Source organism: Numenius arquata, chromosome 10 (genome assembly GCF_964106895.1).
Source record: "Numenius arquata chromosome 10, bNumArq3.hap1.1, whole genome shotgun sequence".
NCBI lineage: Eukaryota > Metazoa > Chordata > Aves > Charadriiformes > Scolopacidae > Numenius > Numenius arquata.
This window is the reverse complement of record NC_133585.1, coordinates 37,988,561-38,011,217: the sequence shown is the minus strand read 5'-3', so window position 1 is coordinate 38,011,217 and position 22,657 is coordinate 37,988,561. Positions and strand designations below refer to the sequence as shown.

Sequence of the window (22,657 nt, the reverse complement as noted above, 5' to 3'; positions counted from 1 at the left end):
GGACTCGGATTCATGCCTGTACTAATCCACAGCTCCACTTCCCACATATCCGTATCACAGATGGTCCAGCACTGCAGTCCTTGTCTGAGATTTTTAGGCATGATTGTTACACTAGCTGTAAAACCATTGAAAAATAAGACAGACAGGTTTTAGGAGGCTTCTCCACAAAAATGGTAGGTAATAATTACAAGCGAGGTTGTCTAGCTTTATTGATCACAGGAGTTTCACAATGAAAACAGAAGTTTGATTTTCGGTGATTTGTTCTCTGTCTGGCTTGAAATTCATTCAGCACAGAACAAAACAAAAGATATTTAGCAATATATTTTACAGAATAGAACTCTTAAGGACACCTCATTCAGACAACATTTTTATTTTTCGCAGATCACTGCAGGAACGCTCTAGAGGATCTTCAAAATAGCAGATAGAATTTGGGCTCCAAATACTACTGACTTCTTGACAGGCTAAGTCTCTTACTTGTGCAGTATGGTCACATCCACGTTGGTTTACCCTCACATAAAAATTTTCAAGATTGTGAAATAAATGATAAACCTAAGACCACAGTTTAAAATACAGGCCCAGCCTATAACGTGCAAAGATAAAGGGTAAATTGGCATATCAATTCTGTTTTAGAAGGTCAAATACCATTTAATTCAAACACAGCTGTGACTATTTCTAACATGCTCTAGAATATCCTTAGGATAGCAAATCAAGCAACACTCCAAATAGTACTTGTGGAACATGCAGCTCTAGGCTTAAGGAACAAATCTTTAAGTTTGTAAATAAATCTAAACCTAGCATAGTGATTTCTGAAGCAACACTTCTAGATGAAATTCTGCATCAGAAGAACATTATCGATGTTACTCATGTCTTTGTAGCAAGAACAAAAACAAAACCAAACTTTGGATTGGGGCTGGGCTATCGTCAACTTTAGAGATCAAATATGTAGGTTTTTTTCTTCTTATACATACACATACGCACATATATAGGTGGGCAGACAGACATGCATGTGTATACATACATATATATAATATTTACAGCATTTGAGAGAAAAGCAATTACTGACTTAAGATCATGCATGAAAGTCTGATGAACAGAGGGCTTCTTTCCTTCTCAAAAACCTGGAGTTGCTTCTCTTGTTAGATGGCATTACTGTGATTTTTATACTGACTACTTGAGTTTGCATTTCTGAAAACTGTCTACAACAGGAACTCTCTTGCTCCTATTTTTGTATAGCCAAACATATTAAAGAAAGGAACTTTAATTAGAAAAAAGCATATCCAAATTTAAGAGTGTTTTAATTGGAGGTGAATGAGATAGCCTGCAGGTAAGCATAAGTTTCTTGAACAATATTTATTAGTACAGATGCCTCTAAAGCTAATTAATTTATTTCTACTGAAATCAGAAAGCACTGGGCATACTTGAAGTGTCATGCTACATTCACAAGCCAACTATAGCTAACCAATTACCACAGGAGTAACTACAAAGTATAAGGAGAATTTTTGTTATGTGAACAAAAAGCAGCACTGAAACATTAATAGTGTTTGTATGCAACCACCCTCCCCCCTTATTAACACTGAGCTATAGCTGAGTGTCACAAGTACAGGGCTGTGTGGAACTGAGTTATGAGCTAAGCAATCCTGTGAAGGGCACAGACCTGTTCTATTGCTCCTTGCTCTGGGGCTGAGGAGGTATTCTATGCCTCTATTTAGCAAGCATGGATTACCAAATTCTGTTAAACACGATATGAAAAAGCAGCTCCATACACCTATTTCCTGTCCTTCAAGAAGTGGAGCTTCCCTTCCCACAAATCAATGAAGGGACGTTCTGTAAAAGAAGGCTTTGTCTCTCCAGTTTTTCTACAGGACAGCACTAGAACCTGCTGTGATTGGGCCCATAGATGTAACTTGGTTCAAGGTTTGTTTGATACAAAAAAAACCAAACCACGCAACCACAACCGCCCCACCCAATATCAGCTTCCAATTCAATTAAAATTGAATTTTAAAATTCAATTTTAAAAAATATTTAAAAAAAATAAAAAATTATTTTTTCCATGTAATTACACACTTTACATGGTTGCAATCAAAATAAAATACTGCACTAATATAGATAGATAAGTAAACTATATATAAACTGAAAATGCTGTAACAATTTCAGTTTAAAAAGCAAAACAAACTTTTCCTCCTGAACTTAGTAAATACCAGTGTGTTCTGACTCTGTGAAGTTTCCTAGGTAACTGAGTAACATCTCTGACAGCTTAAGGTTAGAGCTTGCCCAGTTTTATAATGTTTAATTTACTGCTGTTGCTACAATCACCTTTGGCCAGTGCATAAGAGGAGACAAACACCATTTCAGGAAAGCAACATGCAGTCCATAGAGGAAAACACACACGCAGAATGGCAGATGCCATTCAAGTGGGTATTTTGAGTTACAGAGGTATCTAGCAATAGCCAAAGTATTTTTTTGAGTGTCATTTTTGTTGGCAAAACAAATTATCAATATTGCTGGCCAGCTAATTAAGTGGATATGAATGTTACTTTTTATTTCCCTTCTATATGTACTGTTGCTTAGTCAGGTTTTAATTCTGCCATTACCATTCTGAAGAACAGACACAGTCTCCAACTTATCAGAAACTAATTACGGTATCTTTATAAAGGCATTTTCCCAGTTTAAATTTCAAATTTGTAAGAAATTAACCAGGAACTCTGATTACAATATGAGTAAGGTTTATATAAATGTCAAATTTCCAAGTCACTGTCCTCATCTCTTTCAGAATTACCTCCTTACCACAGTAACAATGGTGCATGAAACAACATACTGCAGAAATATTTTAAAGAGTACACTTTAAGAGTATTTGAAAATGTATGCTAAAACCAAAAAGGCATAAAAAAATAATCAGGAAAATTGCTTGAATTAAGAAAAGGTTTGCTGCCAAAGCCTTTGCTAAATTTGGCTCTGAAAGTTCATTCTAGTTACAGAGTGTAATTGCAGCCCAATAGGCTAACAAAAAACTTTCTCCTAGACGATGAAGTCTTGGGAAGCAATCCAATTCCAAATGCTTTATTACCAAATGCAGACTAGCACAGGGCATACTCCATAAAGAAAGCCTCATCTAATACAGGATTTATGCACCTCTAAATTAGGCATTGTGAAACCTAGCTTACAGGCACTGGCCTCCAGTTCTGGGTGAGGGACCTAGAGATGCTTGAGAGTTCTGGGCTCTCCATAGCATGCATGGGAGAGTCAGGCACTCCAGTCATTAACCTGGCACTAGCTAGTTAAAAAAAAACAACACAAAACCAAACAAACCAAAGGAAAAAAAACCAAACCAACAAACAACAAAAAAACAGTATTGATAAAGCAACAAAGATTGTCAAATAGCATCCTGCTCCATAGTCCAGGCAGACTTTGAACTATGAGACTGAAATCTCACGGTTCTCTCCCAAATGAAGGCATCAACAAGGACGCTTTGCAACTTCTTTACTTTAATATCTGGAAAATGGAAGAAATAGTCCTTAGGTTCACACCTACCAGCGTGGTAATATAGCAATGAGTTCAGGATCTAAGTTTATGCTACCTGACAGTCTCTATACGGATTGATTGTTCCAAATAGCTCGACAATGGATTGGTTGTAAAAACACCAAGGCCATCGTAAGAACAGGAAGGAATGTCTGGTAGCATGGCCCTATCCCCAAACTAACTGGCCTAGCTGTAATCTGTGGCATGGTATTGGTGCACGTGCTGTCTTTCTGGCCCACCAACTTCCAACTGTGAAAGTCTAAACAGAGGCAACAAACTCTTCTGTACAAACTGGGAAAGAGCTTGGTGGTCAGTCCTTCTTTCCTGGAGGGTGAAAAAGCATCTTTCCTGGAGGGTGAAACATCATCAGACTAAGCATCCTAACTATTAAGTTATATCACATGTGCAGGGCTTCTACTCTCACAGTGTCTTAGAAAAACATGACAACTAGCATAGATTACTTTGATAGTGCACCTCAAAGACATTGACAAAATCATTCTCTGTTGGATCTTGGACAATCCAGAGACCAGAACCGCTGAGCATACAAAGCAATCTGTCCCACTTACAATTCGGATATAGCAAAATATTACCTCCCCACAGGTAAACACCTGCTGGTTTTGCTGTGGAATACTCATTCGAAAGGAGGAAGCTTTTGTTACCTACATTGGAGAGAAGTCCAGTATTGTCAACAGACATGAATCAATTTTTAATAACCTAGATATAAAGGGTCATATGAAGTCTACACAAAGGAAAAAGGTCATTAAACATTCAATGAGCTCTGATATTTCATTTCTAGTAGTTGTGAATACGAAGAGGAATCTCACTTATGTCAAGTCCCAAGTACATATGGGGATTACAAAGTTACAAGCCAACATTGAGAAGGATGAGACATTTCAAAACAGACAGCAGGGCAAAACTGTCACCAATTTCTCTTTCAGAACCTTTTTTTCAGAAAGTTTTCTTAAAACTATCATTTTTTGATAGTTAAAAAAAAAAGCTTACTATTAGTACGAACAATTTTACTGTCAAACATGCAATTCCTGTCTAAAAAGACTCACAGTGTAAAATTACTGAACTGTACATAAACCCAATTGCTTACATAAGCTCCAGTGCCCAAAAGGAAAGAAGGCAGCAATACAAAAACAAACTTTACAAAGAACAACTGAGTGATCCCAGAGCTAGACCTGGAAGTCCTGCTTCCACAGAAAACAAATTGGTAGATACTACAATGGACGAGAACAGACAGACACACAGATAAATAGGATATACAGAGGAAGAGCTGATGTGGCTCTTGAGGGATGTCATGACATATAGATCTATTGAGTTCTGTCAAAAGTCAGTTATCACGCAGATAAGCATGACCTAGTTGATATAACGTATTTCTTTTGAAAAAAGTATTTTGATAGAATCCATCATCAAAAGCTCTTAAATTAGTAAGCTCTCATGCAATATGGGGGAAGGGCCTCCTGCAAGTAAGTAACTAAATGAAACACAGGAATCAAAGAGTAAAAGAAAAATGTCAGCTTTTTACAGTCAGTAGATGTTATCAGCAAGCACCTCAGGGATCTGTTCTACAGTCTGTGCTTTTTAACACATCCCTAACAAAAGGAGCAGTCAGTAAGATGTTTAGTTTGAAGCCTTTCACACTGCCTGCAAACTAAGCACTCCTCATTCCCTTCAAACCAAAGGTCTGCATAAACACATGCATAAATGCATGTGTTTATATAAAAATATTCTTCAAACTAAAGCTACAGCCTGCTCCCCTTCTTACTAGCTACAGAAAATGGACAGCAGAATCTGAGCTCCCACTGAGTCCAAGGTAAATTGCAAGAGTGTCAAGATTTCCCTAATTCTTCTTATTTATTAAACATTTGAATGACTTATTTAAAATCAAAAGGAGCTGACTTGGTGTCTAAAAGAAAATTCACCCTCTGGTACTTGACTTTGTTCTTGAAAAACCAACCAACCAAACAAACAAACAAAATGGTGAAAACCATGGCTTTCCAAACAGGTCAGCTGCACTGGTCATCAAAGTTCACTATCCCCAAAAGGTTAAATGGCTTTTAGCTCATGAACATCAGCATTTCTGAGAAGTAATTCCATTCCAGTTTTATCTTTTAACTAGTTAATTAACTGAGGAGAAAATGAAAAGTAAAATATTGAAGTCCCACCAGTGAATATTTCTTAAAAAATATTCAAATAAATAGGAAAGAGCATGGTAGAGAATCTTGACACAAAACAGTACTAAGGAGCAAAGAAGATGGTAATTTAGATATTTAAATATTTAAAGCTATAGATAATTATTTGGAGTTATTTGCTTTTACAACATGAAATACTTTTCTAACTAGCAAGTAGTATTAAATGTTAAATCAAGATCACATGGTTTATTCAGGCTCTGGAAACATTCACACATCTCCAAACAAATTCATGTAGGGCTTGGTCTATGATGATAACTGTGAGAGCTAGTTTATTTTTATAGACTGTTGCTAAAGCACTAGTGGACTAAAAATAAGTTCTGTCAAACAATGATACTGTATTCTCAATCTATAACAAACAAATACCTTCCATAGATCATCCAAATCAGGCGAGTGAAAATGAACTGTTACTTTTGAGAAATAATAAATAAGGACTTGGTAAAGATAAGATTCGGAAATGTCTAGAGCTGCTAAGACACTGGGGGGGGCGTAAGACATGATGTTTTAACAGCCTTTGTTTCGAATTATATATAGCATACATGTAATGTTCACTAGTTTATAAATTTCTAGATTGGCTGTAGGTTTTTTTGCAGTAACCTTTGAGAGACTGTGTGACTGAATAAATCTATTTCACTTGCTCTGCTCTTCTAAAGCTCAGCATATATGCCTAGTGTTGCTAAGTTAGCTGCTCTTGGGATATCAAGCACAACCCTACAATGATCTCTACTTAAGTCTTAAATTCGCTCTCACTTGTGATTTAACATTACTGAAGTAAAGCCTCCTTTGTGAACTTTTTTTCAGTGTGGCCAGTTTCACGATTTAAATTTTTATAATGTTTTTTCTAGAAAGCTTTCTTTGTGCAGTTTTACCAGGTTACATGTAAGCACCTGAAATCCTGCATCTTAGCTACATTACATCTTTCTTACCCTTTCAACTATAAATTTTTGTGGAGTTGAGCTTTCCTCTCTTGGTGTGAAGACTGATATTGCAGCCTGCTGGTATAGGTATACGTTTATATCTTGTTTTGTATTAATTTATACTGGTCTTGTGTCCTCTCAAATCGGAATTTCCACCAGACTTCTAGATACTATGGAACTTCTCAGACACAGTACCACTCCACTGGGTCTCGATTGCCTGGGGAGTTTTTAGCAGGGTATAAAGCAACAGTATCATCATCTTTTCATTCCACTAAATTTCTCTAATTTTGAATTTGTTCTTTCTCACTGCAGGGGCAAACTTTGTTTGTTTTGGGGTTCCACAACCAAAACACATTACACTTATTCAAAGACATGCATGAGATCTTTTCACTTAACATCTTTATCTAACACTGTGATGATTTTGTGTTCTTACTTTCTCCCACAGGGATAATTTGCATCCCATTCTTTACTGGAAATGGAGATATCTGTTGCGCACGTCTTCAAAAGATGCCTCTGTTCAAGTTTGTGTACTTCTCAGCTCCTGACAGTTTTTTGCCAGACTTAGTTAAAACACTTTTTTATTCATTTTGTATGCTAACATTCCCACTACACTTTTGGAGATGGGACACCAGCCCCTGGGTGTAGACACTCTGCTTTCCCCAAAAGAACCCACAGTGACTAATGAACTTGAATCTGCCTTTCAGAGGTGCTGAAATCCTTTGTTTCTAACTGCCTTAGTACAGTAATGGCATAGGGGGGGAAAAAAAAAAACCTGAAACAAAAACCAGATAGACATGAATTCTATGGCGAAAGACAACTGAAAATGCGAATATATTATATATACAATTTTAAATTCATCCTCAATTATAAACGACGATCAAAGCAAAAGACCAATTAAGAACTATATATATGGAACACTAAGTCTATTAATGATTTGAATGACCCTGAGGGCCCACAGCTATTTTCTACTTTACTAACACACAAAAGCATGGTGTATGTAATATGCATCATAATGGATTACGTATACTGTGTAGATTTGCTGAAGTCGTTACAGTTCAAGTGAGATAGGTCAGTTTCTCAGCTGTTCCTAACCATATTACCAGCCAAACAAACCATTTGTGACCATTCCACATCCATGGTCCACTAAACCCTTGTAGCCATTGCTTTTCTTCCTCCTCCGTTGAAAACAAACAGACTTGAAATTCTCTGGGTGCTAACACTGAGTGTATTAGAAACTGCAGAAACAGAGACATATCTGCAGCTAAAGATGCAACAAAGATGAATGAAGACAAACTATTCATTGAAAAGCTAGGAAAAACAAAAATTATTTTAAACAGTTACTATGTACAACATGCTGTTTATCAAGAGATAAAGAGATTAGACAGATTCCCACTTTGTACTGAGCCCTGTAACATGTGATGAGCATCACCTGTATGCATTGTTAAAAGGCACTTAAAGGCAACTAGATAGACTTAAAGGCTAGATATTCTGAAATGAAGAACATTCTGTGCCTTGCAGTCACTAGTTCCAGGCAGTATGCACCACACTAGGACATTCAGAAACACAAATAAGCCCCTGAATGTATTTTACCTCTATAAAACGCACAGTTCTTTCAAATTAAATGGCTTTTCAGAATTAAAGTGGTTATAAATCCCATATGGAAGACCATTTTTATTAGAAGATCTTAAAAGCAAGATCTTGTTTTGGCAGCAGCAGTGAAGACAAAGGGCATAGGCAAGCCTTGGAAAAACTGCCTCAGCTAAGACTGCCGAGCACTTCCTACTGCAACACCATCTCTTCAGTTCTTATAACTTTACCAAGCTATAATTGTTCATACTAAAATTTTCCACACTGGACTTTTGCCAATTTTGAGAGACATTTTTCAGAGTTTTTTTAGCGTCTTCCAAGAAAGAAGCTAGGGAAAATATACACTGCTCTTTGCAGACTAATGAATTCCACTGACCTTTCCAGCAGCTTGAGAGCACTAACACTTCAGAACTGGTGGGTCACCGAGTACATCTTTTTGCCAACCCTGTGAAAACCTTCCAGAACTTGGCCAAGTACAAGTGTTTGTAGATACTGCTAATTTACACATTCAGCAGAAATTTAGGTTTTAGCAACTCATTGATCACCCTATCCAAACACTATGCAGAAGACAGGGAAACCACGCGTGGGGATCGTAAATAACCAGAGGTAGACTGAAAGTGAAAGACACACAAATGAAGAGCTGGCATGAAAGCAGAATCGGTAAGTGCCACCTGGGCACAGAAACTGGGATAAAGGGTAGTAAAGGGTAAAGGCTGGCTGGCAAAGAGAAGGGGTGGAGAAGCAACAGCAAGAGTTCACCTAGGAGAAAATGCGGGGGCGGGGGCAACAAGCCAAGTCTGCACATTCTCCTCAGGAACTGGAATGAAACCCAAAATTGCTGTCTAGCAGATAAATAGTGAGACTCAATATCTGCAGAACCGTAATACATCCTATTTCCCTGTGGACGATAAAGAAGATAACTACATACTACCCTGCTAAAATAATACTCCTAATTCAAACTACAAAGGTCTGTTGGATTGGAAGTTATCCATCCTGATAAAGAACAACATCTGTTTTTCTCCAACATATTTTAAAAAAAACCCCTAAGAATTTACAAGTAATAAAACAAAGTTAGAGAAAAATCAAAGACTGCAAAACCAAGTGCTGAAAGTCTGTGCAATTTTCATTAGGTTTTTCTCTGCATATATTTTATGAGGAGTTTTTGAAGACACAATCACATGCTACAACTTTTATGAAATCCCTGGTTTTTTTTCCAGCAAATAGTGCTCTGAAAGTCAATTAGTGCAGCATATGAAAAGGAAATGCATTCTGCAGACCTTTGTTGCAGAACTTACAAGTTGCTCAATGGAAGAGGCAGGAGCTGAAGAACAAGATGATCCTATAGATAAATGATGCAGATAAATGCTGCACTTGAGAACTAGTTTTTATCCCTGCTACAGATACAATCCTTGGGAGATGACACAAAATTTGGGTAACTGTCTTAAAACCACAGAATACTGCCAATCTGCAGAAACACTTTGCAGGTGAACTGAGGATATGTTCAGAATATGAAGGGCTATTAGAGATGGTAAAATGAGAAAAGGAACTAATTAGGTTTGTGCGTCCAAATGAGTGCCAAAAATGGGTGGCTACATTAGTCTTCTTTCTATGACTCAGGTCATCCAAGTAGAAAATACCATTATCTTCTCAGTCTGTTGCAAAATTTAATTATTTTTAAAGTACTAAATCGAAAAATGCCATTTTTAAAATGTTAACAGTCCACATCTTAAAATTAACTCGATACAGTTTGTGGTCATCCTCTTTTAATGCCAATGTCTATGCCTATGGAGTTCCAGCAGAGCAAGCAACTGAGAAAGCTGGCATAAACTAGGGGCAGTTGGGGCAACACCAGGACCCTAGCGGTTCAGGTCACACAGCCATCACTCTTGTACCTTTTCTAAACAAAGATTTTTATCCCTTGAAGTTGTATTATGACCCAAGTGCATCTCATAGCCTTCTGCCACCTCTCTACTCTCTTATTCCTTCACAGTTAGAGGTAAAACCCCAATCCAACCAAGAACAAGTTTGTAGTATTCAGTAGACAAAACCACATAGGACTAATATTCAGTTAGTCCTTACCTCATTCGGTGGAACAGCAGCAAAAGGCTGGATGACAGCTGCCAGTGGAATGCGAGCCTGTTTGGCCATATCTGAAGATGATGGGAAGCAGTAGGTAGTACATCGGATATAACGAGGGCTGGCATGGCCTAAAACACCCAACATAGCATGCAGAATGAAAGACTGTTAAAAGCAACCCACCTGTCCCAGACACAAACCAGAAAAATCAAAACAACATAAAGCAACAAGTGCATATGCTAAGTTAAACACGTCGCTTCTTTTCCTCCCATGCAAGCTTCTGTCCATCTCTCCTCTTTGTCAGCTCATTGCCCCTCCCTGTGGGTAAATCTTTCCTTGCTGTTTGACTTTAAAGCAGAGATTTAAACGTATCAAGAAAAACACCACAATTATTTGCAATAAGAATCTCAATAGAGATTAGTTTGAAACATACAGTGTCTAAGGCCATAAAATAAAATAATATAGATGAAATCCCCAGTGGAAATGTCAACGCTGTATATAATGAAGTGCTGCAGACTGATACCTACTGTTAAGACCACCCTAATGAGCTAGTTCTGATTCAGAAACTAGTATACCTGTGTCTAAATCACCATGCTCATTTACCTTGCAAAACATAGTGTGCTAAAATCACCACACCACTTCTTGGAGCACACTTAGCTCAGTTCCCTCAATGAAAAATTGCTGTGTACTGCAGACCAAAGCACTGAAAGGCAACAGGAGTTCAGAAATTGGCTTACTTATGCTCCTTTTTTAACCATCAAGCTGTACCTATGATCAGTTTCCTGGAAGGAATTTCTTTGTTCATCAGAACTGCATTACCCCTTTCTCAGATATTGCCAAAAAGTCTTGATATGCTTGTATATTTTATACAGTTTATCCAAGCACTGCTAAATTAATGCTGGACTCAATACCATCAATTTAATCTGTATTAAAATATCAAGTCTGCTGTCAAGAGCAGCACATGGAATATTGTACCTTCAGGCTCCAGGCAGAGGCAAAGGCAGATACACTGGCCAAAGGAAAAAATGAAGTCAAGTAGACAGCTTGTATGCTGCCCCTATTGCTTGAATAGAATTTTCCAAAATTCCTATCTTAAAACATAACAGTGTTAGTCTCATCACTTCTTCTAGTGTCCATCTTTTAAAATTTCAGAAGAATCTAAAACATTCAACTTGAAATTTAAAACATAGAAAAAATGTAAGTTAAAAAGAAAAGTTGTCTCAACAATTCATATTAATTTTAAAGGTCAGGAAGGGTACAGGAGGTGTTAACCCAAAGTGTAAGAATTCAACTCTCACTTCTCACCCCCACCCTCCCTTTATTTTTTTTTTTGTTTAAAGAGAGTTTCCTATTTCACGTCAAATTTAGAGTAAGGAGCACCATTTTCAGATGAGAAATTTGAGGATTTAGTCTTTTTTTTTTTTTTTTTTTTAAATTTGATTTCATGTAGAAAGAGTCCCAAATCAGTAACAAGGACAGTTACCTTGGTCTTGGATCACGCAGTCTGTAGTAACAAGAGGAGGAACCTGTCCTCTTGTGTTTGTAGCGTAGATCTGCCCTCCCCTAGAAGCCTTATCATTTTCAATTACTTGAATCTGATGAATAAGAAGCAAGAACAGTATGAGAACGGTAAGCCATGCATTTAATTACATTCATAAACAGTTATGCTAACATCTACATCAAGTAACACTATTGACATTGTCTTACACAGAGGTGCTATAAACCTATCATAATACAGGCTTCTGAGACACAACTAGAAAACTATACACACAGCTGAGCAGTATAACTCATTTACAACTGCAGCTACTGTTGGAACTCAGCGGTAACACTACATGTCAGGGTGGATAAGACCTATAATAGAGTGAACAAATGAGATTTTAGAGTAAGTATATTGACAGCTAGGAGGACAGACCTTTTCAAGAGAGGCTAGCCAGGAGAGCGGTGGTGTTAATAAGTCTTTGTTAGTGAATCTGGCCTTCCGTTCTCCCAGATCAAACTGAAGTGCAAGGTTGCATCACCTTACTCAGATGCCACATACAGCAGGCTATCTTTAGTATGACCACAGTTGTGCCAGCTGCTATTCTTCATAAATGAACGTACAGGTAATTGATCAGATTGCAACAGTGGGAGGGGTTAGCCCTCATTCCTCCTGACTAGGCTCCATGCACAGGGTGGTTAAGAAATAAACATTAACCTACATAATATATGACCTTGCTAGCTGAGCTATATTTCAGAACTGCCATTTAGAAAGCAGCAATTTAAACTCCTGAGAAAAGCCTTGCTGGCCATTAGGTAATATCTCAGCACTGGAGCTCAGCGTTTTCATTCTCTAGATCAGACTACCATGTTGTGAGCTTCCTCCTAGAACGAAAGTAAAGGAGAGCAGTCACAGAAAACTTTTATTAAAGTGAGGCACCTCTGATCATGTACAGATTTACTCTGGTTGAAGCCTAGTTTATAGCAATTTACAGTGTAATGTCATGAAATGCTCATGAAGCTGGCTTTACTACTGAACAAATTCCTCTCCCATACACTTCCTCCCCTGTCATTTCTGCACAGTCCCTCATCACTGTTTAAGTTTGATACTTTTCAGGATATAAATGAAGTTATTTAAAGCTGTATTTTGTTCCACACCATAAACCAGATCACTGAGATGATACCATTATTCCTCCTCTTCCCTCAAAAAAGCTATCTTTTCAGGCATCTGGTTTAGAGTGTAGCTGAACAGCTGTGAGACGCAAAAGGAATGAGACAATGAATTTCTGAAACTGGCTTTGCCACTGCTGCTAGTATCACATGGAATTGTAGCTTTACACTGCACATAAATTTCTAATAATAGCTAGGGAAGTTCAGAAGCCTCTGTTGGAAAGCAAACAGAGACGAAAACCAAAATTAGTTGCATAGAGTCTATTGATCTTTGTCCAAGAGGTATTTCCTAACACACTGGAAATAATCTGGGGCCTGTAACTTTTATTTTTCTCAATAATTTTTTTGTATTGCAATTTAAATATACAATACATTCCTCAGAGAGCTTGTTATATCTTCTGCTTGATTACTTTTCCCTGCCTCCTTGGCTTGTATGCTTATTGCTAACTCTTGTATTAGAAGGAAAAAGGTTTTGCTCTAAAAAGATCCACTGGATGAAGAAAACAAACCACTTTCAGACTTAGCTCTGCAAAAGATCAATGCACCATGGTATTCTGCAGTTAACTGACCTAAATCTATCATTGTTCTTGGAAATAACTGTTGACAAAGCCCAGATGCTAGTTTTCATAGAAGTTGTCAGAGCACGCATCAACCTCTAACATATGTAAGAAAATATAAATCAACAATGGTTACAGATAAGAAGTAAATTTATCTGGCAACACTACTGTAATTATACAATGTATACAAGAGAAATACACACGGTCATACTTATTCCTCATTCTGATTTAGCTTTTTGCCCTTTACAGACGTTGACCCGGATCATGTTTCTTTTAAACATGTCATTTTGATCCTCTCTGTACTGCTTAAACAAACCTTTTAACCTATTTTAACATCGCTGTCATAGTCAAGGCTGTTTATTCTACATGTGTAATTGAAACAAGACATCAGTCCATGCTTTCATGCCAGACCTCCTTCTCCCCCTTCCCTTTTTCCCTTTTTTTTTTTTTAATTAGACAAGACCATTTTGTTCATCTTATGTAAAAAGCACCATACTGAAACACTATGAATGATTGATCAATTAAGGGAATTTGTTAATTATACACTCACATCAGTTTTTTTCACAAGGGTTTTCAGTTACATTTAACTTGAAAATTGCTTTTAAGCAGAGGCAACTGCAGTTGTTACATTAACCTCTAAGTGACTATCAACAAGCGTTTTTTGAAAATTCTGTGGATTTTACATCAAAACCATCACTGCATAAAACAATATTTTCTAGAAGGACAAAAGAATATCCCAATTTAAGGAAGCAGGGTTGTTCCCTACTAGACAGTGTCAGGTTTTACACAAATGCTTTTCCCTCACCTCAGTGAAACACAAATTCTTTCCTGTACAGCAATATTGCCTCAGCAGAGAAGTGGAAGAGTCCTTCACCCAGGCTAGCTTACAGTGTGCGGTTAATACATTTTTTTAAGTAGAAAGTTCTAGGTCAAAGCTGCAGGACGCAGCCTGCTTCAAGAATCCTGATTCTCCAAGGACCTTTTGACTTGTTCGTATGATTGCCAGAACCAGTATAAGTGTGTGCATCAGAATGTCTTTTCCACATGAGCTCAGCACATTTTCTCCCTCTATTTCAATCAGCTCTTCTCAATAAAGAAGTTAAGTGCAGCCTGCATCTGACTAGCTATTCCTTTGGGTAACAATTAGCCTACTTTAATAGAGAAAGATGGACACAACCAGAACCTTGTTTTCTCTTTCTCCAACACCTTTCTAAGAAGAGGAGACACTTTCCCACCAGTGCATTTTTGGGTGTGCTTCGACAGTTGAGCCTTTTCAACCTGTATGAAGCTTATTAAGTATAATATTTAAGTATATTCCAAGCTACTGAAATCTTCACAAGGCTGCAGCAACTGAAGGGGTGCTCAGGTAAACAATTCTAGTTGCCTGGGAAACTCCTGAAATCAAACAGTGAGGTAGCTTTTGAATGCGGGACTTCTCAGCATTTCCAGGATTGCTGTTTTAGAGTCCACATACCTGTATTTTGCACAAATCCTACTTAGGTGTCTATCTGTTGCTAAGTTTAAGCCTTCACTTTCCAGAATGAAAAGGAAAGGTGATAAGCTGCAGTGAACGCAAGTAATCCTTCAGTACTGCTCACTGTCATACTAAGAATCCTGTTGAGAATTCTTATTAAAGCATTTGGAGTCATGGGTATTTCCCACGTTAGGTAAAATTATAAAGCCTCTTCAGTACTAAAATTAATGTTATGCACCAATTTATCCAAAACTGACAGCACAGAGTATAAAATTGTATGTAATTAAGAAACTGCAAAAACTGGAAGTAACTTGTGAACCAAGCCATGTAAGTGCAATTTTCTGTTACAAAAAAACCCCCACCAACTAAAATAAATACAATGTTAGCACTGTCATTCCTTTATGACAGTAAATTTCTGGTGCATTTAAGATAAAAAAAAAATTAGTGCTACATTACTTACTGGGCTTGGAATAGAATCAGGATCAAGTTTCTTCTGCTGTGGACCTGCGAGCTGTGCCGGACCCCCAGGAAAAGCACCAGGATAAGACAGTTGAGATCCTGCCATCTGAGGACCATAGTTTGCTGCAGAGTTACAAATGACAACTTCTTTGAAGTATTTAAATTGCTGTATTGATGTTTGACATACAATTCATTCTTACTCAGCTAAATATAACTTTTCCTTCCCTTCTGTTTTCAGCAAGTAAAAGAGATGGATTACTTTAGCCCATGCAGTCTGTGTTTTACAGGTAAGCATAAGATCAGGTGTGACAACTTTGGCTCCAAAGTTTTCAGGTATACGTCAAGTAGGACAGTTAGTAGAGATTACCACAGCTACTCAAACCAGGCCATTACATTAGTGAGAATCTCTCCCCTAACATCAGTCAATGCAACTGGTCCAGTTAGCTGGGTTTCTAGTTGTCAAAATAACTGTTTTACTCACCTGTGTCAGGTGAAATAATTGTATTCAGTTACAATTCTTTACTGTTATAGTAAAGCATTTTTGAATGCTGCTTATGACAGACAGCAGTCTATACCTTTATAAGAAAAACTCCTCTCTGTAGTAAGTTGTGCCTTTACCCATTACTAACCAAATAATTCTATTCCTTATCCAAATTAATGTCATTTTTCTTGTTTCAGTCTAAACAGAGTGCTAAACTTTTGAGCAAAAGCATAATCTGCCTTGAATGTACTGATTGACAATGCAAATCTTTCCATTCCACAAAAGGAGGATTACATTTTCATTTTTCCAAATCAGCAGAAAGAACATCAACCATGAATGGTTGCAGTTCCACCATTGATTCTCCATGCATGTTTTGTCTTCAATTACATAACAAAGATCCTTCCTTACCTTGCTGAGGATGATATCCAGGCCCTGGAGGCTGTCCTGAAGGTTGTTGCAAGTTAGGATTTGGGGCAACAGGTCCAGGGATTCCATCTTGTCTGGCCATAGGAGGCAACGATGGTTGAGCACAAAGGCCATTCACGTTATTTGCTGGTGGAGGAACCTGTGATCCAGGTGGTAAAGTGATTTGCTGCTGGGTTGGTGGTGGTAGTTGTGAACCCTGAAAAGATGTTGGATGTCCAGAAGACATGCGAGAGCTCGGAGTAGTGCCAGGACCTGAGCAAGAAATTATGTCAGCTGAGTCAAAAATGATAACCTATAAACTCTGTGTGGGAGGTGTTCTACTTTGCTCAATATATTTACAACCTATTTGCAATATTGTATCCCATACTGACAATGCTGCATTAGGGAGATTCTGAATGCCTGCTCACATAACAAATCTGACCTCAAAATTTAAGTCTGAACTGATTCATTCATTAAATTTTATTTCTTTTGGCTCTATTTTCAATAAAACCCTGCAGCTGGAGTGGATGGGAAAAGAGAGAGGGAAGCCAGCCTTTGACAATTCTTGATTAAAATACACATAAATCACTATTTGCTTTTGAAATAATATTTTATGTCATAATGTGAAACAACATTCTTTTGCTTAATAACCAATTTCTCTTATGTGGCATGTTTTTGTTAGTCTGCTATTTGCGTTTCACCATGACAGGTTTGATGGAAAATAAATCTACTCCTTTTATCTGTTTTACAACCATCTTCTGGTTTTGATGCTAAAAGATGAAACGTGGTAATTATTTTGTACATACTAGTGGGGAACAGTTTGTTGTTTATAAGATCCAGATTCCAATTAGAATTAAGAGGACCTTGGAAATAGGGTTTTTTTTTTTGAGACATAATCTGTAAATACTTATTACTTCACAAAACTTACATTTTTTTAGTCAAACCTCTCCCCAAAGACCTAAAGCAAAATAATTTTCAAGAAAGCTAAAAAAATAACCAAAATTAGGTTTGAAGAAAAAGGACCAATGTGTTAATATACAACTATTGAAATGCATCTTCTGTCAGACATGTAGAAAAAAAAAAATTCACATGCAAAACACCAGCTCAGGTTCTCATCTGGTACAAACAAACATCACCCCAGTAGCTTTACAAGCTGTGAATTTCAGCACTCTGTCAAGCTACACCACTTACAGCTAAGGAAAGAAGAACAAAACACAACATAGAGGCAGAGTTGTAAGGAATCAACGTCAGTGATCTGAAGGGTACCTCTGCCTTCCAATGTGTAACAAGATAAGGAAGATTATTTTTTACATAATTATTGCTAAAGGCAATATAATGAAGGCAGGAAGGAAAAAAAATTGCTTTAAATAATATGAGTTGCTATTCATGAAATGCTCTAGAGGGGCTGGGTCACACTTCATCCTGTACAAAAAGGTCTAAGTTAATTGTGTACTTGCAGTTCAGTATCTCAAGGCTGAATTTCAGTCTAGATCAATTTTTCTAAGGTGAAGAAGGTGTAAGTTCTCACAAGCAATTGTACAAACAGAGGGTCAGACCTATGGTAGTTATGCAGGTTTCATTCAAGTCAAATCAGCAAATCATAAAGCCAGTGTGGGAACAGTGATATAGTATCAGTGCAGCCTGAACCGTTCACCTTTACACATCTTACAAAGGTATCAACCACTAGAGTGATCCTCACTTAAAAAATTCATCCTCCTAAACACACTGCCCTCAGCAAAACAAGACGCTAACTAAATTCCACTCCTTTTAAATGAAATGGTAAATTTCCCTAGGAAATACTCAGGAAAAGCAGATATAACAAAACAGAAAATCAGTGGTGGGAAGTAATTTACATGTAAGAATTGCATGATCACATCTTTAGCTCATGGCTCACATTTGAGATGTTTTAACCTCAAAATAAATGCAAATAAAATTAGATGAAAAACTAAACTATAAGATTTGGACAAAAAAGAATAAGAGAGTTTCAAAACAGAGAGAAACTCTAAAAAGCTGAGAAAAATGAAACCCTGTCTGCATATAACAGCCAGCTCATGCCTTGGCTGTTACTGACAAGTAACAAGTAATCAACAAGTAATGTGAGAAGTGACTGAGAAGATAGCTGACTTTTACAGAAGGTTCATCAAACATCAATTCAGAATTATCCCAAGAATATTGATTTAAGACTGAAAAAAAACCTAAGAACTTAGGCAAATGATAGTGGTCAAAGATCTCATTTTCTGTTTATATAGAAGTTCAGTAAGTTTCTAATTTTGATAGTCTTAATAGCTTTAACTGAGAAAAAGTTAATCAGATCAGATAAAACTGATTACCATAGCTATTTATCTGCATGCTGTTGAGCTGGTTAGCAAGTTGTGCTGTAGATGAAGTCGATGCAGTATTTGGGTAGGCTGGCTGTGACTGATGACTGTAGGGAGGATAGGAAGGTCCTGTATTGCTTGGAGGTGGAGGGCCTTGAAACCTAAAGGGAAAAATTAGTGCAGTTATGCAAAAAATTACATCAACCAATCGTAATTCTAGAAGGTCTCATACCTTTTCAAGGGTAGTACTGAAACAGTTAATTAGGACAGACAAACTCTCTTAAGAGAGCTTGCTCACATTCTGCTTCGAAAACATATACTTGTATTAAAATAGTCATGAAGCAAAGAGAAAATGCACATTTGTTTAAAAAGAAAAAAAAGTACACGCATGCTTGTTTGCACACTTGTTAGAAACAAGGAGGGAGTATGCCATGGCAAAGATAGGGTGGTAAAAACTATATGAAAGCATGAAGATTAAGAAACACAGGCTTCTGAACATATTGCATCACTCCATCCTGTTTCCACGCGCTTATAAAGGAAGGTTCCCTATTGGGGATGGGTGAAGACGATTAGGAGAAAAATCTGTGAAGAGAGGAAAATGAAGTGAGAAACTCTTAAGGAGTTTTCTGTAGGAAAAAAAAAAAAAAAAAGAGGAAAAAAGAAGCAGCAGGTAGGGAAAAACAGCTTCATGATTATAAGATACGGAAAAACATGAATGCAAGAAAAACAATGAAAGAAAAGAAAGAGGTAACACATGTGTGGTTTATAAAGACATTTGTTACCATACTATCTCACTTTGGAAAAATAAGACCTCAGGCTACCTCCCAAAGATCTACACTGATTTTCCTAGGACCACTTCTAAAACTGAGGAGGGGGCCTAGCTATATCAAGAGAAGTAGAATTCACTTTCCTTGGAATTTTGATGTGGAAACTTCCTGGCCTAGAAAAGCAGCTCTCAATAATTTGGGAATAAAATAAGATCAGGTAAAATCAGTAGAGATGCAGCTGTCAGAGCAATGACGAGGCTAGGAAAGAGAATCAGTATTTTGCTGGGTTGGTCATGTCAACTTGAGTCTGTTCGCCTTGTTGCTGCATCTTCAGGACAACAACCACTTCTCCCTATGCATTAATACGTTGTCTTTTACAATTGATCACCAGTCTTTTTGGGTCCTCCTTTACGTAGTGAAAACACACAGACAACAAACAGATTTACCTATTTTGATACCTAATAAAACATATACATGACTTTATTTGAACACAAATAACTATGCAACAACTAAAAAGCATAGAAGCAAATTAAAACTAAAGAAGTAAAACAAGAATGTTTTTAAATGGTGTCAAGTTCACCAAAACAGCTATAATTTCACCACTCCTGGGAGGTGAACAAAATAATTAACATTTGACAGAATTAAATAAAAGAGCAAAGCATATTTACCCACTTACAACTACCTGCAATATAACCACTGTGTAAAGCTTGGCTATCCCCTTGTATGATCATTTTTCCAAGATTTCTTTTACAGCTTCCACCTGTTCCTATTTTCACCCTCCCCCACTCCTGTCTCCTTCACTTCTTCCTGTGAGCTCTGGAGACAGGACAATAGCACTTCAAATAAATTCTTCACAGTCAATCTCAGATCGAAGAAAAAGAGTAGCAGTCATCCATCTGAGAGGGGATAATAAAACTGTATTATAAAATGTCTTTAAAGTATCCTATGGAGCCTTGGCTATGATCCCACAACAATGAAGCAAAGACATCCTAACAAGGCAGAGACAGAACTAGAGAGACATACACTAGCTTCTAGTCAAAATTTGCTCCCAACTATTAATTTCTAAAAAACAACTTCTTGGTACCTCACAACAAAGGAGAATTAAGACATCAGAAAGTAAACAAAAAAACCCCATTATTTCTATATCAAACAGCACTTATAACACCTTACTGATGCTTTGAAGCAATGGGTCTAAGAAGAAATAATAATTAAAAATAAAACAAACAACGCATAAAGACCTGACATGCTGTAAAATGGAACTTAATGAGACTAAGATCACACTGTATGATCTGGCAGTTTAACACCACACAGGGAAATGAACTAAAATATCCAGTTCAGAATTGGAATAAGTCAGAAATGCTAAAGATAAAAGGGATGCCATACTTCAACGTCAGTGAAGCAGCCAAAGAGAGGTAACAGAGGTCAAATAGCTTAGATCTCATGTATTAATTCTTGTCACCTGTGTGGCTGTTGCCCTGGTGTACTGGGCCCATTTTGGAAGTTGTTCTGGCTGAATTGATGTGTACCAGGTGGTGGAGGCCCAACAGGAGCTGACGTTCCAAAAGGCACAGTTGATTTTGACACACCTGCAAAAAATGAAGTACTTCTATGTAAGAACCCTGTAAGAAAGCACAAGATCACCAAGAAATACAAGTATATGCCCCTGCTCTAGCAATAAGAATATGAGCTGTAGGTGACCCTGCTTGAGCAGGGGAATTGGACCAGATGACTTCCAGAGGTCCCTTCCACCCTCAGTCATTCTCTGATTCCATAAGCAAGGAAAGATTTTTCATCAGGTATAGAAGCACATATGAAAAAGAACAGATAGTAAAAAGGAAGCAAATAGTAGCTGGTAACTTTCCTGCAAAAGAACTCAAGAGGAACAGTAAGAAAGAAGTAAGAATGAACAGATCCTGAAATTCAATTTGGGGTACCGGTAATTTCCTGTCACCTAGTTATCTTTATAGGTAGAAGCAAGAGGTCCCTTTGATTTCAGAGAGAAAACTTGCAACAACCTTTAAAAAAAAAATAAAAATGGCATCCGTATGCAGAACCTGTAAAGCTATGCTAAAAATGGTTCTTAATTCAGATCTAGAACAGTGACTGTGAAGAGACTGTAATTTATGTAAACAGCAGTGCTGAACAAATAGCTCTTCAACCTGTATTTCTTGAGTTATTTTCCTTTAAATTACTCTAACATCAAAAATTTGTTTGGTACCAAAACTGGTATTTTTCCCAAGCGTTCTATCTCCTGATTATAGTCAGCACTGGATTAAGGTAATACAACTCCTGCTGTCTTTAAGAAGTTTTAGAGAAAATGGGTAACACAACTTCTTTTTTCTGTTTTCATGATAATGCAAAAATCAAGGACATCCAGAATATTTAAAAAAACCTCAATATACTCGGATGCTTAGTTCTGCCATTACTCTACTCCACCATCTCAAATACTAAATTTAATGTAACTTATCATAATCTAAGTGTTATTAAAAATTTTAACAAATACTTTTTTAAGATGCTTTAGAGAATACTTCAGACATCTTTACTATTTTAACTAATTTTCCCCTGCGAAATCAGGCAAAATATTGAGATGGTCCCTCTTCCTGTTCTCCCTATTTTGGTCACGTATATTAGTAGACTTACAGAGGGAAGACAAAACCATATTCTTTGGATATTTTCTGCAGCCCCAATTCACTAGTCTAGCATGCCCACTTTGACTCTACTGAAATTAGACCAGCATGACTTACATACAGTAAAACAGCCTTAAATTCCATGGTCTCAAAAGATTTATTATTTTTTTTTAGGCTTCAGCCACCATATTCTCATAATATACTTCTTGAAAGATCTGAAGCCACTTATCAGTAAGTTCAAACTAATGAAAAGCAAAGGAGAGACAAAGATGGTCATGTTTATCTGTTGCATGTCAATTACATTAGCTGTAGCTGATTGTGCTGGTAGAAATAAAGCAAATATCCCCTTTGCTTGTACCCAAATGCCCTTCCTCATAGAAGGCAACTGTCTCCTGAGTGGTTAGAAAGCAGATGGGCTCGACTTACCACTCATTATCCAAATACCAATCACCCAGTAAGCAAACTTAAGCAGGAGAACACCAACTCATACTCATAGGCAAAATTGTGCTCAGCAGGGGTCCTACTGTGAAAAATACAATCCATTTCTGAGAGCTTGCTTGCCATTAACACAAGTTGAGAAACAGTTCTCTATTCCCATAAATCACCCCTTTTGTATTTGTCTGCGTTAGGTA

At 37.3% G+C, this 22,657-nt stretch overlaps 1 protein-coding gene across 2 annotated transcripts in view; it reads right to left on the bottom strand.

Moving 5' to 3' along the window:
- SEC24D (SEC24 homolog D, COPII coat complex component) overlaps positions 1-22,657 on the bottom strand; it is a 55,436-nt gene that overhangs the window by 29,527 nt on the left and 3,252 nt on the right. Inside the window, exons 3-8 of one of the 2 annotated variants that reach the window (XM_074154441.1) lie at positions 20,858-20,984; positions 18,644-18,792; positions 16,317-16,586; positions 15,429-15,550; positions 11,775-11,886; positions 10,295-10,422 (exon numbers count right to left, since the gene is read on the bottom strand). In XM_074154441.1, the coding sequence (XP_074010542.1) occupies positions 10,295-10,422; positions 11,775-11,886; positions 15,429-15,550; positions 16,317-16,586; positions 18,644-18,792; positions 20,858-20,984 (908 nt within the window). Of the gene's footprint in view, positions 1-10,294; positions 10,423-11,774; positions 11,887-15,428; positions 15,551-16,316; positions 16,608-18,643; positions 18,793-20,857; positions 20,985-22,657 lie in introns of both variants that reach the window. The other variant, XM_074154440.1, reaches the window with a different exon arrangement.